Below are 17,914 nucleotides of genomic sequence, written 5' to 3'. Positions count from 1 at the left end.
TGCAAAAGTGAGGTTTGCGCTGAGTGTGTAGAGAAACGACGTATATGTCACAAGGGCGGCTGGCATTTTTGGATATCGCTGGTCGAACTACAAACTTTCCTTCCTCTTCTTTTTTGCTGCGGCTGCTTGACGTCCGAGATAAAAAAAAAAAAAAAAAAAAAACCTCATAAGTTCGGAAACGGGGCGCTGATGTACAAGCCCCTTCGCTGTCCCTGGTGAGATGCGGTTTGGGCATGAAATATAAGCTGGTATACACTTGAGGGAAAGACGGTGCTCGGAGCGACGCTATTGGCGCAACTCTGCGGGTCGTCGCATCGAGGAGAGCGTTATGAGGCTCCAATTTAAGCCCTGACATATGTGGGCCATAGATTGTGAGCTCTCTCTCTCCCTTTTTCTCTCTTCTCCCGCGGGCAATGCCTTTAAGTACGAGAGTGATATTTACGGGCGCTGCACACTATGCGGGCCTCTGCCGTTTCGAAATACTGCGCACGCGCCATCGGACGCACCGACGCGCGTCCTTCTTGTCCTCATTTTCACACGTTTTAAACGTTACCCTCTGGGTTTTCCCCTAATATGTTTGCCCTGGTCTTGAGCCGTGTCACTTCATATTTTGTTATTGGGCGGATGCAGAAAGCTATAGCGTTCGTTTTATAACCCGACCAACTTCATACAACCGAATCGAAGTTTATTGATGAGTGAGATAGATAGAAGGGGAGAGGAAAGGCAGGGAGTTTAACCAAGCCTTGACTACCTTGGCTACACTACACTTGAAGTGAGGGAGTGGGGAAATAATAGAAAGAGAAAAGAAGAGTAAGAAAGAGAATGATAAATAGTCAAGACTACACATATTGGTCTCACGCTAGTTCGTGAGAAGCATGCAGTGGGAATACGAAATATATCTGTTTGGAAACTATCCAACAGTAACAAGCAACAAGGGCGCTTCAGCCTGTCCGTTATGTCCAACAGAAAAGAAACAATAAACAGAAAGTCATTCAGAGTAATATGGCTGGCGCAAGTGATTGTTTGAAGTATACAAACTTTTCTAACGCTCATGGCATATTTTTTGAGGAAGATTACTTATTATGATGATAGAGTCCATTTCGCAATGTACGTCAAGTCTCAGAGGGAAAAAAAGATGGTTCGCAAAGAATTCTTTAATGAATATAAGCAAACTCATGTTGACACTATCCCCTCTGTATCGTTCTTTTTAGTGCAAGGCAACAGGATTTTTTCTACTCTTTTTAGTTAGGTTATGCCACCTCCCATCAGTACTGTGAAACCAAGTTACTTGCAAATTAGATCGCCGATGTATGGTGGAGCATAAAAATTTAAGGGCGCTGCGAACGTCACAAAAATTATAACGCCAACAACATCCATATAAGCTTGGCCCATCTATGAAAAGAGAAGAGGCGAGGTGCCACGATCGAAAAGTTTTTGCCCGAATATTTGCTTCCACTCCCGCACCGCGTAACTCGGCTGTTCCTTTTGCCACGTGTCGGCAAACAAACTTGCCCCCGCCCCACGAGCACATTCTCCTGGGAAATTGCCTTTACGACCTTGCTTTCAACAGAATCGATGCGAAGAGAAGAAAGGAGCGGAGGCAAAAAAATACGGGGAAAAATAATAAGGACACCGCGACGAACGAAAGGTATAAATTGACTGCGGCAGAATCGAGAGCGAATGCACATTCACCGCACTGGCGCCAAGACGGTCTCTCCTTTCCCGTTAAGAGTCTTCTGAAGGCGATGAAAGCGAAAAATACCGCGAGGTTCCTCAGTGCCGCACGTGTACACAGAGTCCATTCAAGGAGTCTAGGCGCACTAAGCAGATCGAGAAAGAGAGAGAAGGGGAGAGGGGATCTTCTTTTGAGTCCCACGAGGCACTAATGAACTGCGTCTCCAGAACGGCGAGGAAACAAGTCCCTAAGACGACCGGATTTAGATGGGCTTTTAAAAAGCGTGTGCCCACACGTCTTTAGCAGATCGTTTTTTTTTTCCTTGAGATTCAAGGAATGCCGGGAAAGCTTGCTTCCTGCGCACTTTAACACACTTCTTCAGCATTTCTGTTCGCTCAGTGCTTTATGAGTTCATGGAAACGGTGGTCCCAATATTTCTGGGCTTGGGAATATAAGACGCAGAATCTACTTTCGGGCTCCCAGCAAATACTTCACGAATGACCGCAATTATAAATATAAATATGAGTGTTGACGTCATGCGATAGAGCAGGAGTGTCCGAATGGTCGACAGAGAATGCATTTATATCTGATTGATATGTGGGGTTTAACGTCCCAAAATCACCATATGATTATGAGACACGGCATAGTGGAGGACTCCGGAGATTTCGACCACCTAACGACCATATAACGTGCAACCAAATCTGAGCACACGGGCCTACAACTTCCGCCTCCATCGCAAATGCAGCCGCCGCAGCCGGGATTCAATCCCGTGACCTGCAGGTCAGCAGCCGAGTACTTTAGCCACTAACACCACGGTGGGGCTGTACGCACATTTATACACGAGTAAGCTGTTCAGATAGTGTTCAGTTGCTGAGGCCAGTAGACGGATGGCAATGTAAAGATTTCATGAAATGATCTAAGAATACGTTGTTTTCGGCTATTTTAAAATAAAGTTCAATAAACTGGGCACTGCATAGTCTGTCACTATAGAAATGATCAAAAATGAGAAAAATATTTAAAAAAACTAAAATAAAAATTGTTAGATGCCACGTACAATATATGCGAAGCACAAACGAGGAAGGTTGATATGCCACTTTAAAATCAGCCCAACGTTACGAGGTGAAGGTAAATTATGCCGTACAAGACTTCCATGTCATGATTATCATGTTTGGATGTGTTGTTTACCTTCCTCATCTATTCACGTCAGGTGATACCAAATTTAGTATATGTGGAGCTACTTCGTCATCCATTGACGTCACGTAACACCAAATTTGCTATTTGTGGAGCTAGCAAAATTGCCGCGAGCGCATCATGAAGGGCCCAATATACTACACTGTAGCGTTGACGCGCGCGCACGCTGGCTATAGCGACGCCACGTTAGCAAAACGCGAGCAATCTATAGACCTTTTCAAAAACGCCTCCCTGGGCGCCGCCATAGTCCTCTTTGGGCTGCGCAAATTGGCGTGACCCCTCACAAATGCACTGACAAGGCTGCGCCCTTAACCTTTGTACTCTCGCGCGCAGCCCGTCATGGCGGTGTTTTTTCCCTGCTGTTAAAAGGAGTATAGTTTGACGGCAGGCGCAACTGGCGTGACCAGCGTCTGTCAGTGCGGTCCAACGGCAACCGGCGCGAAATGCGACTTGCTGCATTTCGTGCTGATGCGTTACCCAGAAAGCACTGCGTCTGCCTCTTTTCGTGACGGATGTACGCCGGACGCGCTGAAACGCGTATGCGTCGAAGCAACGCCGGGCGGCGCGCGCCTGCAAGTATATGGCAGGACCGGCGCCTGCAGTGCCAACGCTGGCGTGACGCGATGAAACGAACGCCGAAATGTATTGGCGCCTTGACTGCTGCATGTAGTCATTTTCTCACATGACGCGCACCTTATGATTATCCTGTTTGCACCAGGCACATACCTTCGTCATCTATTGACGTCACGTATAATACCAAATTTGGCATATGTAAAGCTAGCATAACGGCCGCGAGCGCATCATGAGTGTGGCATGAGTGTGACATCATGAGTGTTGCATCATGAGTGTGGCAGCTATGTTGTTACAAGACACGCATGTCGTGATTATCATGTTTGGATGTGTCATTTACCTGTGTCGTCCGTTCGAGTCACGCAATACCGAATTTGGTACATGTGAAGCTAGCAAAACGGCCGCGAGCGCACATGTGCGTAGCGTGTAGTCATGTTATTACATGACACGCATCTCACGATTATCATGTTTTCACCAGTGTCATGCCTTTGTCATCCAATCACGTACCGTAATACCAAATTTGGTATATGTGACGTTAGCGAAACGGCCACCAGTGCATTATGAGCGTGGCATGTAGTCATGTTGTTACATGACACGAATGTTCTGATTTTCAAGTTAGGGTCTGTCGTTTGTGTTCGCCATGCAATGATGTCATACCATACCAGTTTTACAACATGTAATGTGAACGAAACCAACGCAAGAGCAGCAGGACCATGAAATGTAAATAATGACATTCATGACATATATTTCATTCTTTTAATGTTATGACTAGTCAAAAATGCTCGTCATACAGTCATGTTATGCGATAGGAAGTTTGGTATCGATACCATTATCGAACCTGCCAGGACAGCTAGAACTCGTAAGCGGATAGATAGATAGATAGATAGATAGATAGATAGATAGATAGATAGATATATAGATAGATATATAGATAGATATATAGATAGATAGATAGATAGATAGATAGATAGATAGATAGATAGATAGATAGAAAATTCGGCAGATCCCACGTACCTGGGAATCGACGTTATGCGAAGCATGCGCAGGGAAGGTGACCTGGTAGCATTTTTTTTTATTGAGAGACATGTCATGAAACGACGCTAAATATATGCATAAAAGTTTGACGCACAGGCATATGTTGAAGAGTTGCGGATATTCATATAACCATGCAGCTGTTTACACTTACGCAATGATTCCAACCGGAAAATGCACATTAGCAACACCAGAAGCTGTTATGAAGCGCTGATGCTCGCGAGGATGCTGGCCCTGGACACTGCTACGTAAAGTAACTTTAGCGGACGGCAGCTGACCACAATCAACGTTAACCCGACGTGACGGCTGTATCAAAAGTGTACATATGTAATGTTTATAAAATTGGGTAGGCCACGCTGCAACCACTATAGCCGTTGCATGAAGATAGCGTCCATTGAAAAGTAGTTCCGGGATCTCGCGTAGCTCTGTGGTAAAATGCTTCGCTTCCACGCTGAATGCTTGGGTTAGATTCCAGCTCGGACCCTGGCATTTATTCTTGGAATTCGTCAGGTCGACGCTACCGATGTCGGGTATTTCTTAACGTTCACGCTTTAAAATGGCCCATGTGTGCTTTCGTCGTTCCTGGATAGATAATGTCAATCACCTGTGGCACACACAAGCATACCAGTGGCACATACCCGCCTGTGGGTATGTGCAGTGCCTGCAGGGAAGTGTTTCACGACGTAAGCGAGAGGATTGTGACATTATTAATGTCTTGACCAACGCGTAATATTCGTCCAATCATCTTACCCTCCCATGCTAATTTTGGTTCACGCCATGTTAATAGGGTGACCACGAGAGCACCCAAACGTAAGCGGATAGATAGATAGATAGATAGATAGATAGATAGATAGATAGATGGATAGATAGATAGATAGATAGATAGATAGATAGATAGATAGATAGATAGATAGATAGATAGATAGATAGATAGATAGATAGATAGATACGCTCAAAGTCGCCGAAGTTCGCTAAGAAATGCTTCACATTTATTAAACACTCGCCATAAACTTTTAAAGGAATCTCCAAAACAGGACGAATCAGTAACATGACCAGAAATCAGGAGGCTTAATTGCGCGGCCCACGAACCTCTCGCTAGTGGCCTGGCCCGCATATCGCTGTCTTCATATCCCGTTTTAAGTGTGGAGTGCTTTAGAGGGCCGCGCTGTCATATGCTGTAATGTACAACGATCATCGTACGCTGGCGTAGCCATCTGTAGCGTACTGAGCTCACGTTTGCGCCAAGAAAAAGTGTTTTTTCTCTTGTTCTTCGAGCGACTTGATGATAGTAAGTTCCATAACCATGCTGTTGCCTCTATTGAGCGCTTTACACTGCAAGAAAACTGGAGTATTCGGGGAGTGGTTCTGCTACACAACAACAATAATCGTCTAAATTGCTCGGGTTACCCTTCTTGAAAAGCCAGTGCTCCCCACTTTCCTGTCCAGAATGCCATGTCAAACTGACAACACGCGTCATTCATCACTGCAAACAACCTGAACCGTGGTTTTAATGGAAAGTATTGAAGTACATGGCGATTTTTGTTGTGTGGCATAAACACTCCACAAATACTCGATATTTCTTAGAGTACTACCAGTGTGATTACACCACATAGGATGCAAATATGGGCGACAGGCTTTCTGAAGTGCTCCGCCCTTTAGAAAGTTCGCATTAATTCCTCTTGAGATGGCGCTGCCGTCAGCGAGCGCCTAGAGATATCGCCAAACTCCAACACGGCAGTGCCTTTTCTACTACTGGGCTATTTGTTGGGCATACTTCTCGGAATATCAATATGTACATTCCAATAAACTATGTCAGAGCACTAATAAATAAACTGCAGACAACATGTACTAGGCTGAGAATCCCCTCGAATCTCTTTTCCGTGCCAACTAAGTTGCCTCTAGCCTCGTGCTCGTATCAAAAGAAAAGCGCACGCGCATGTAACGAGTGCGGTTATCGTGTAACCGCGGCGCGGTCGTCGCTATAGGTTCGCATTTCTTTTCACGCCCGCGGTATTGTCAGTCGCCGCCTACGGGATCCATACCTGCGAAGGCACACCAGATCAATATCGTGTTCGACTGCAGCGTGCGCCGGACACGCCACCATCACGCACATTGGTGCCAGCGTCGCGAGGGGTCGTCGGATAACGCCGCACAAGGGTGCGCACGACGATCGAAGAGTGACGCTCGCCGCTTCGTCGCGTGCGATGAAGAGAGTGAGCTTCGTGAACGGGTTGGGGCTTGAACTCCGGGATTCGCATATCTCTCCGGCCCGCAGGCCCCGTATCGACCCGCAGCTTATAGCTCTCCTCTCCGTGTCTTCCGCGCTGGTACGGAAAGCACGCGCTCGCGGCTGTCCACAGGTAACGATACGCCCGGCCGCGCACCTGAGTGCCCCCCTTTTCCCGGCATATTTGACGCCCCTGCAAGCTGTCGCTGCGAACATACGAGTTAGTTGCTCTGAGCTTGATGTTGCTATAGGGTCTGGTATTTTTTTAGAGGTATATAGATGGTAAAGTTCTATATTTTCCTTTCCTTTTAGAAGAGGAAAAAAAAAAGAAGTCATATCCACGAAGTGAGAGATGAGTGGGCGAAGCAGTGGGGTTGTTCGATGTTACATCGACCACTCCGGCATGTAAATGAGTGGCAAAGCTATATACAGTTATAAAAAAATGTCTATTGACGATGAATGGTATCTTTTGTTGAGTTGTGAATCGAATCTAGCCTGAAGGTAGCAAAGACGAGGTCTGTGCACTTTCTCCTGGTGGTTTTTGAGTTGTTTCCAGTCATAATAAATGCATCGCAAAACATATCGAGATGTCATATACTGCGCAAACCAGTCGTTGTCCGCGATCATCATCGTCACCATCTTCGTCGTCACCATCTTCGTCGTCATCAGTGTCATCGTCATGGCGTATAGTGGTTGCGCTGCATGTGCTGTGCCATGATGGCAGAAAGAGAATGTGTGGTCTGCAATGCGCTTGTTCTTCACAGTCATCAGCGTCATCGTCATCGTCAGAGTCGGCTTTGGCGTTAACGCGAACGCTAACGTCGACGCCAACGTCGACAATATCGCCAATGCCAACGGACAATCCTCGACCTTAAGGAGCTTCGCCCCTAAAAAAAAAAAAAAAAAGACTGGCCCACTTAGGATGGTACGGATTCGGGATCATTAAAGACTACTATAGGGACGTGTTCCGGTACCACTATATTGGGCTGTTGACCTCGCCACTTGGTATCTTGAACAACTGAACGAACAGTGGACTTACACAAATGGAAACATCCGCGTTGGCACAATCGACATTTCCTGGCGTGAAGAATTCCTGTTGCATGATGAAAAAAATGGGAAAACATTCGTTTGCAGTCTAAGGTGGTTCCTTAGATATGTCTTACATAAAATCTTCTATAAGGGACCGCAAGGAAAGCACACACAATAAACGTGTAGTACCGATCACTTCTTAGTAAAACAGACATGCAAACATAAACTCATGCAGACACCTTTATATGCATTCCCAGCCCCTTATTTCATACGTTGTTTTTCAGTAGACTTAGAAAAATAAAGAAAATGGCCAGACACAGTGCATACAATATGTACCGTAATATATATACGGCATGAACTGTCCAGATATCGCAACGGGTCGATAAGTCTGCATGAAAGCATGGGCCGCCTCGAAGGCAGGTATTGACTGGAAGCGTTACACTTTTCATGCGCACCAAGAAGTCACAGTAGATGGAAACCCGAACAAACAGGAAGGGGTCAGTGTGTTTGGATTGAGCGCGTGTTTTTCTTTGAGCGCAGGAACGAAAATCCATGCCCAGAATGGTACACAAAAGCACACCCGATAGAATGGTGGGTTCAGATCAAAGGTCTCTCAAAGAGCTGTTCCTCTTTCGAATAAAAATGGGCTTGAAAGACTCCATAGGTGTGGGGTGGTCCATAGAAAGAAGCAACACTATTCAAGGATTCCGTAGGCAAGTTTAGGCAGCGGAAGGAAGCATTAAGGCAATAGTCAAAAACGCGATTCGGGTTTCTTATTCATACATGGTTCGAAAAGCAGCGGAACAGGAACAGCACCACGTTGTATGTGTTTGAACAAACATGCTTGTTCTTCTTTTTTGTATGGCCGTATATCAGGCCAATCCAGTTTTCTGCAGCCCTTATCGATGAACCGCTAGTCCACATCATGTGGGCAAATACTGCATAGGAGCTAGAAAAAAGTAAATAAAAATCCTGCGCTAATAATTTCCGCGGGGATGCGAGTTCAGGTGGAGAAATGAGATTAAATTTAGTGACTCCGAACTTATGGTAAGCCTCCTGGCTGATCGTTACAATGACGGTCATTTTGCAGTTAGTACGCTTGTGGCCGTGTTCTCTTTCCTCTCGTGTATCTCGGCAAGTTAGTCGGGCGTGTTATATCAATAAGGAAGAAATTGAATAAATTAAATGACTGATTGCAGAAAACTCAGGGCTTTTTTCAGACAAAAGAAGCAGCTGATGCAGGACGACGTGACTTTTCTTATAAAAACGGTATTTATTCTCCAGCGAGGAGAAATTCTCATCAGCAGTTTGCTTCGATGACAGCTGTCTTTCATACGTATAAAAGTGAAACAAATTGACAGCTAGACGTTAACAAGGATGTCACAGTGAATCTCGAGCCCGATGTGACATGATTTGGAGCGCCATTTTTATGCTGCGTGGTCCCATCGCACACATGTCCGTGTCAGAGAAGAAGGCAGTGAAAAAATATGTACAGAGAACAGAGCCTTAATTCTGTGGGAAGTGTGATACGAGATCTCAGCGTGCACTCGGGAAGACTTTCGAATAGGAACAAAAACTGGCACGGTTTTAAGCAGGAAAGGGACGAGGGATAAAAGGAAGGGATGAGAGGGCCTTCTGTGCAGCATGTATGTCAAGTTGGTACGAAAAAGAAACGGATAAAAAGAGACGAAAATTCAGGAACCCCTTTTCAGAATATGACATGCATCCAAGCATGAACAAAGTTTGCCCCCTGCTTGTCTACGGACGTAGAGAGCCCGGTTGAAGGACGAGTGGCGAGGCTTAAAAACCTCTCGAAAGCGACGCGCCCGCCTCACGACGGGAAGAAATTGGGGTAAGGGGGGAACGGACAGGAGCGAACTATAGGGCGGTGGGAAATGAAGGGGGACGCGACTCTTCAAGCATCCTCCTTCCTGAACAAAACCATCTGTCCCAGCAGCGAGAAAGGCTCGGTAGTGAAGGGAGGCTGGGTTGAAATCGCTCAGCTGGCTGGGTGCCCCCGAAAGGGCATTCTTCACTTCCGGCGCAAGAGGTTCCTTCGTATTTCACGAATGCGCTGCTCCACTCATCGGGCTGCGCTCGTCGGCTCCTGCGAAGCGCCGGCAGAGGCCATAGCGGCTGAACGAAGCTGCGTCGGCGTCGATAAGGGCAAGGCTGATGTTTGACACAGCCTGGCGTGCCACGTTGTTACGAAGGGACGCCTTAGACGGTTAGTCTTACCATTTATTAGCATCAATGCAAATATAGCACATGCGAGTAGCCCTACATAAACCTATTTTGCCGACTAATCACCACACTATGCTGCTAAAGCTTTCTCTCCTCTTCTCAGGGAAAAAAGTTTTCATGTTTGAAAAGGCCAAACATATTATGACTTTTTTACTTCAATGGCCCCACGAAGCTTAAATAAAACAGCACTGGCCAGTCTGTCATTGAACTCTCGGGCGGTAGCCACTCACAGCGACCAGAAGAGTTCGTGTGATGTCTGTAAATTCACAGATGCCATTGATTGCCTAAGAAGGTATGCTTTGTCTTTTTGTTAAATACATTTCTATACGATGATGCTGATGACTAAGATTATTCAATGTTAGGCAGAGCAGCAAGTTGGAGGATTGTAATGTTGCAAACTCCAAATACAGTGTCAAAGGTCCCCACCTGGCTATTATATAGAAGGAACTGCAGCATCGTTATCGTTGCCAATGTTTCTGCTTATTAGGCAAAAGGACGACGGTCTTATAGCTTCATGTTGAGGTTTATTGGAAGAGTCGTGATTAAAAGGGCTATATGCATCTAACCTTTAGGTTTCCGTCTTAAATGACACCTGTAAAATCAACGCATATGACTGTTTTGATTCTTATGTTGACTGTATGAAGTGAATAACACAGTGGCGGGCTCCATATGCGTAAATATAAAGCGTTGAAAAACGAGAAAATATTGCCGCGAGTTGCTGAGAAAACGTAACTGTGACGGCCCTCTGCTCCGCAATCACTGCAAGTCAAGCTTAAGTGATACTGCTGTGTCATCGTTACTAAGTAATTTACACTCGCAGAGCTACAATGAACTAAAATAAGCGAGAGGTTGTCTCAAACGAAGACCTACATCTTGTGCGGGCCCTCTGAGCTAGCCTGAAAGATTTGGAAAGCTTTTTTTAATACTGTGCCGTTCACAAACACTACTGTTGGAAATGATGTGACTAAATTAGGTTCACAACAGCAAGGAGAACTTATAGACAATCAGCGCAGGAATGACTTAAGAAATGTTGACAAATGGGTAGTAATATAAACCATTGCGCCAGAAACAAATTGACCCTTTGCGCTGGGTATTAAATACAGTCTTGTAGCCATCCTTCTCCCCATCACTTTGCTTAATGGTTTCTATTGTACCCGAGACTGCGAACTTTTTTCGCTTAACGCGTGGACTGGCCAAATCATTCATATCTTAGTCATACGGAGAGAAATCCCTTCGCTTTGTGGATGGTTGATATTCCTATTTCCATATTTTTTGACTCAAGCATTGCAAGTTGGCAGACACAACGCCGATGGCAGTGTAATGGTCCAATGCAAAACAGGACAGACGGTGAAGACGTCGGCTGTACCCCCGACGTGTCGTTAAGTTGATGGCCCTGGTGCTGGAGAAGCGACGCGCCTATTCCGAAAATGAGGCCACCGCTGTCTTACACGGGCGCCGCGTAATCCTGCTTTACATAACAAGAGAGAGTGAGAGCAATTTGCCCGAGATAATAGCTTCGCAATGACCACGAAGGAAAGATAGCGCAGAAAACAGCGTAAACGCTATCTTTCTGGAAATTCTTTGTTAACTGCAAATTATTTAAAGTATTATTTTGTGTATTTCGTGAACGTGCTCCTTATATATGAAAGGCGAAAGATAATGTGTTTAGAATAAACGTTAAACGATTTCGAGCACATCGTACTCAACTATGGGAGAGCACTGAGCCGTCCCGCTTCAATATTAGTGAACTAGCAGCGAGTGAAAGATAATACTACCGAAAATAAAGTAAAATACTAAAACAATCAAGCACTTCTCCTCGCTTTTCTCTGCCTACTTGTTTAAAACACATCAACTAGTAATGGATATCATACTATATTGAAAGCTTATTAAAAAAGCAACTACGGCGCACTAAATACAACTTGCGATTTCGCCAATTTACATTGCGCGGGGCCCGTGCAGTCTTTATGTTGAAATGTAAGTCAGCACAAAGAAAATCCATAAATATGCTACAAATATAACGTGAAACTGTCACTGTGCTCTACGTGTTTATTCTGCCATGCCTATGGCAATAGCACACGTCATACTTGCTGTATAGTATGCTTCCAAGCTTCCCATTCGCTATACAAGATAAAAAAATGGAGGTAACTCTGGCTACTGTAGACTACCACATTTTAACAATGAAATACCACAACTCTCATCACGATGTGTTCTTGCATAATGTAGTAATCACTACACAAGTCTTCTATTAAAGAGGTTTTTTATTTTCTTTCCTTAATAAGCCTAATGCCTTTACCATTAAAGTTACTGGAATCAACCTAACTATATGACCACAACTAAACAAATTCGCAAAGCCCCCCCCTCTCTTTTCTGAAGCATATAGGTTTTAGTAAAATATTTGGCTGTGCATCAAATTAGTGACAATTCCAGCTACTAGAAAGCAACTCGCTTGTGAACCGCTAAAACTTGCACATTTAGCACAGCCTCTGCAGCTCTTCTTTCAAGGCCACGGCTACGCCTCGACCTAAAAACTACGTCATCAACTTTTGTTGTGATATGGAAACACACGAAAACAAAGTTGTGCTTTTTCATGCGTTTATCACTGCGAAACGGGTGGGAAACCGTCAACTAATGGTATTCCCGCACACAACTTATACGTAAAACGCTGCTGTTGGATCTTCCGCACCTGAAAGCTATGGTAATGAGCTAATGAGCTCTAAAGGGCTCACCAAAATAACAAAAAATTGACAGCACAAGCAACGATAAGCCTATGGCAAAAGAAAACGCGATCTCATGCAGCCAACCAGGTTTGCGAGCTGAAATTGGGATTCGTTTCGTCAAATGGCTGACGGGCAGAACCATTTCCGCCCATTAGAAGTGACCCGAAAAGAATGTTTGCGCGCCCAGGTACAACAAGCCCACTTTTTCTTTCTATTTAGTGTTTATTTGCCGCACGCGTACCACGGACCGGAATTCTGGGACTTCAATTAGGGCCCGAAACCCCGAGGCCACGCAGAACTGACCTGCGTATGCGACCAGAAAACCTCTGTGGTCCTAGTCATCACCGCGGTCTGCGTAGTTCGTGCGATTATAATTTTGCACTTGCTCTGCGTTAAAACAACGCCATACATAGCGTGTATATTGGCTTACGCGCGTTTGCGGTCATGTTTGCGCTTTGAAGTATCGCCCGTTTTGCTTGTCTTTCGTTCTTGCGCATGCACACGTGTATATATGGCTGATTGTGCTTGGATGCTCGTGTGGTTGTGTCAATACCGAAACCTCGCCGCGTTCGCTAATCGACGTACCCTATGCTTTATTATACATATTTTTTGCCATATAAATTGATTTGATTGATATGTGGGGTTTAACGTCCCAAAACCACCATGAATATGAGAGACGCCGTAGTGGAGGGCTCCGGAAATTTCGACCACCTGGGGTTCTTTAACGTGCACCCAAATCTGAGCACACGGGCCTACAACATTTCCGCCTCCATCGGAAATGCAGCCGCCGCAGCCGGGATTCGATCCCGCGACCTGCGGGTCAGCAGCCGAGTACCATAGCCACTAGACCACTGCGGTCGGGCATTTTTTTTGCCATTTAAAAGCTCACTTTTTCGTATTTCAAGCTGAAGTGTTCGACTTCTATAAGGTAGCCTGTAAATTGCTTTAGTGCAGACAAAAAAAAATTGTGCTCATCTTTCCTTGTCAATAGATAAAAGCTTGGTGCAAATTCCTTGGCGGAAATTATGCCATACATGATAGAATAAGTAAACAGCGAATAAGAAATGAGCTTCAGAAAAAATTCCAACATTAACGTTACACTAAATCGTTTTAGACCTTAAAACGGCAACGCTGTCAGAACGCTGGTATAATGGAGGTTGCCCAAAGCGGTAAGTGAGGAGAAGCCCCCCCAAAAAAGCAACACTATGGTGATGTTCAGATGAGTGACATAATGCTGCTTATATAAATTCTCAAGCTTGCATGCGTCTCATACGTCAGGAAACCGAGGGCCTATCCTGCCCATGTGAACCGACGCAAATGCTTTCGCAATACTCCGCAAATAACAAAAGATCGCCGGATAATGGATACGTTTCATCCATAAATTGATGGCTTGAGTATACTGTTCCAACTTGATACAAGAATACCCAACAGTAATAGATAAACGCGTTGGTACTCCTGCAATTTTTGACGCCATATTCACCGAGACATTCGGCCAGAACAACGTGGAGTGTTCCCTTGAAGATTTATTCTGCTTTCATACTGGGCCACAAAGGCAAATGTCTAAATCATAGCACGTGAGGGATCCCATATATTTTAATGGGGAAAAATGGTGGTACATTAAAATGTATTTAAACAAGTTCTTTGTCATGCATAAAAACAATTACTCAGATTTGGGTGCACGTTAAAGAACCCCAGGTGGTCGAAATTTCCGGAGCCCTCCACTACGGCGTCTCTCATAATCATATGGTGGTTTTGGGACGTTAAACCCCACATATCAATCAATAAAAACAATTACAAAAACGAGTATGCATCTAAAGAAGAACTCGGTTCATAGAAAAGTTAGTAAGCATGCAGCTGATTGGTAAGTTTTCAAAAAAAAAATTAAGCGCTATGCATTGAGAAGACGCAACCGAACAGGCTAGCACGTGAAAAAAATGAAACACAATTCCAGCCATCAAATAAAAAAAAGCATCCGCACCTTGAAATGGTATTTTTAGAAGATTGATAACGTCTTGCCAGTTGTATCAGCAATAAAAGCAGTCTCTGTCAGCATACAGAAGCGGGTCGAAAACGTTTTTCTGACAACACGATAGAAGATATCTTTCCACATTAAATTCGATCAGTTAAGTACAATTTTTATATGCCGATCGAGTCTTCAGTTGTGCGTAAATATTTGGTCATGTGCTGTTGTGTACCTTGAAAAACCATTGCGAACGCTGCGGTTTATACGTCTCTTTATAGGTTCCCAAATAAAGGCCTATGAACCAACCAGACGTCGTAAGAAGCACTATGTAGAGGAAAGAAAAAAAAAAACCCTAGCGAGGCTGAACTGCACTTGCATGCGACCCGTTTTCGCATGTTAACCGGCGGGTCAAACAGTTCTCAACAATATCTCAAAGAGGGCAGCAACCCAATTGAGCATCAAGTGCGTGACATATCCGCTTTCTCGGGTCCTCTGCATGCACGGGCTCTCACATTTCTCTGTTACACGCCGAAGACCGGTGCCCTTCCTACCCCTTTAGCGCGCCGTTCGTCACGCTAATTGCAGTCCGACTACTTCCCGGGCGAGTTTCGCGACAGCGTGCGGTGAATTTAAATTGCGCGTGTATCTTTCGACCGGGCCCTGCATGGGTGACTCCTGGAAAACGGCGCATAAGTGAGCACGAGTCGTCGGCTCGAGCCGTCGACGAACATTTCAATGAAGCGAGGCCGCGTGAGTGGCTCTCCGCCTCTTTCGCTATACGCCATCTCTATTTGGAATGTAGCTTATACGCTCCTCCTCGTAAGTGTGCTTGGAGGCACGCACCCCCCGCTGCTGCCGCGCTTACTTTCAATGAAGGAACTAGGCTTCCCCCTCTTGAGATGGAGTGCACCCGTCGACGTGGAAGGTGACTAGCGCTGGAATTAGCACGTCAGTGTGCTGAACGAGTTACGTAGTGCGCAGATGCGAGCTTCGCTGCAAGACCACCTTGGGGCCGCACTCCCCAACTGGCCACGACACTCAGACAAGCACTTGAAAGTAAACGCTCAATAAAAGAACTCGAGAGTTCGGGATCACGTTCCGCAATTGAAATAGCCCTAATAAGGAAACACGTTCGAATAAACAAACAAAAAAGGAAGCAAACAAACACATAAGTAGTAGGAACAAGAAGTATTGCACATTTTTAGGAGTACGTTGCGGATTCTGTTCATCCGTACACCCGTATAATAATAATAACACCTATAGCATTCCCGAGATATAATGAGGGTGACCTGTTTGACATTTATACCCCAATGAATATTACTCGAAATGACACATGTATACATGAAGAAAACAAAACTATAAAGCAAAAACGGCGCAGGAAGTGCATGATAGAAAACCATTAGAAGCATGTTAATTTATTGGCACCAGAAATGCACCACGCATTATTTGTTGAACTTCTTTTGAAAGGACAAATTGCCACAAGCCATGCATGTTGTTATTTAACGATGGGCATTTTTTAATTAAGGGGAAACATATAGGAGGGGGTAGAATAAAGAAAAAAAGACGGGGATGTCAACCCGACAAGCGATTTGTTTATTCCCCTGCCTGAACGAAAAGACTCAAGGAACATAAAGAGAAGAGAAGGGGTGCGGCAGAATATACTTGTGAAAGTCCGTAATAGATCATTAAGGTTAATATTTTCGATAGTAGGAAGCACGTCCAGATGGCAAACTTATGCATCATGAAGGAAAAAAAAACGACGATAGGAGTTGAACAAACCTAAGCAGATTTTCTCGTAAAACTCAGTACCTTCGCATCTTCTTTTGTGATAACAAAGGGTTATGTCATTCATGACTTACGTTTCATGTCCCTGCAGTCAGGTTCTTTCATGTACTCCAAGTGATCACCGCTGAAGCATCAGCGAAATTACAACCTTTAAACATGTCCTGCAAAAAACACACAAAAAAACAGATTTAGAACAAGAGTATACAGAAACATGTGTTGAAACAACAAAAAAAAGGGGTGTGCTTTCCTGTGGTTTTCGTGTGTTAGTTCGTGCTTGCGTGCGTGCGCGTGTGTGCACGCACGTACGCACGCCGTTAAAACACAAGAAAGCTTTCTTCTAATGTCCAATGCGTGGCACATTATATTTGTACGAGTATGTACCAATTGAACATTCGTTTCGAGTGTCCAGTAATTTTAATAGATTAAGAGCGTGTATGCTAAATCGGTCTACCTTCAAGCCAATGAAAGATGTGGAAGTGAGCAGAGGACAGAAAGAGCGGCGAAGTCGACCAGAGGGATGCAGCCAACACACCGCTATGCATACTCTGAATAACGGGGAAGGGGCAGTTTGAAAGACGCGAGAAAACAGCGAGAACACTCTAAGCCAAAAACGGCCGAAATGGGAGCAACGGCTGTTTTTACTCCTTCAGAGCGACTGTTACTCTCCGAAAAGACCAAGCGGAACAAGATGGCCGACTTGTTAGAAAATGGGGAGCAACTGTATTCATCTTAAGTTTGTAAGGGAGCAACGGAAGGAGGAACCGCTGTAAATGCTCTCGTCACACAACGGTTACTCCCCGGCAGGACACCGCACACAAATATGCATGTCACCCACATTGATATTCATGGGCCAGATTATTGTTTGTTCTGTGTGCCAAACTTCACCAAACCAAAACAGTGATTTATTTTAGCATCCACAGATAATAAGATAGCAGCGCTGGCTGAACACAGAAGGCCTGAGAATACAGCTACGGCAAGTACCTAACACACGCAGCAGCAGAATGGAGAGTTGGCACGTCAAAGCGGACCGAACGCCGAAACACGTGCAAAACAACGATAAAAAAAAAAGCCTAGACACGTTTTTCGTCCGCGAAGGAAGGGCGTCAAAGTCGATCAAGCACCGAAACACGTGCATAAGGAGTCCCCCCCCCCCCCCCGATATATCGGAGAAAAAAAAAAAAAAAAAAAAGCGGACCCAGACGCGCTTTTCATCAGCTGTACACTTAGTAGCACGCTTCACCGTGTAGTTTGAGGGCAGATTCCCGGCAGAATGACAAATCTGCGCCATCTCCGCCCGCACGAGAAGTGTGAAGCTAGTGGAGCAAGCGATGTAATTTACAAAGTAATTTTTATTCGGTGTTTATGTTTAGTAGCACCAAATAAATATTACACTCAATTTTTTATATTTAATTATCAGCTTTAGTGTACCTCAGTTTTTTTTTATGAGTGTATTAGGAGAACACACTAAAAGCATTGCGCTG

At 44.9% G+C, this 17,914-nt stretch overlaps 1 protein-coding gene across 2 annotated transcripts in view; it reads right to left on the bottom strand.

The window, feature by feature from the left end:
* LOC119172648 (kin of IRRE-like protein 2) overlaps positions 1-17,914 on the bottom strand; it is a 140,763-nt gene that overhangs the window by 41,136 nt on the left and 81,713 nt on the right. For both annotated transcript variants that reach the window (XM_075892752.1, XM_075892754.1), the window contains one exon: positions 16,508-16,594. In XM_075892752.1, coding sequence (XP_075748867.1) covers positions 16,508-16,538 — 31 coding nt within the window. In that variant the 5' untranslated portion in view covers positions 16,539-16,594. The remainder of the gene's footprint in view (positions 1-16,507; positions 16,595-17,914) is intronic.

This window comes from Rhipicephalus microplus, chromosome 4 (genome assembly GCF_043290135.1).
Source record: "Rhipicephalus microplus isolate Deutch F79 chromosome 4, USDA_Rmic, whole genome shotgun sequence".
Classification (NCBI taxonomy): Eukaryota; Metazoa; Arthropoda; class Arachnida; order Ixodida; family Ixodidae; genus Rhipicephalus; species Rhipicephalus microplus.
This window is presented reverse-complemented; position numbering and strand designations above follow the sequence as displayed.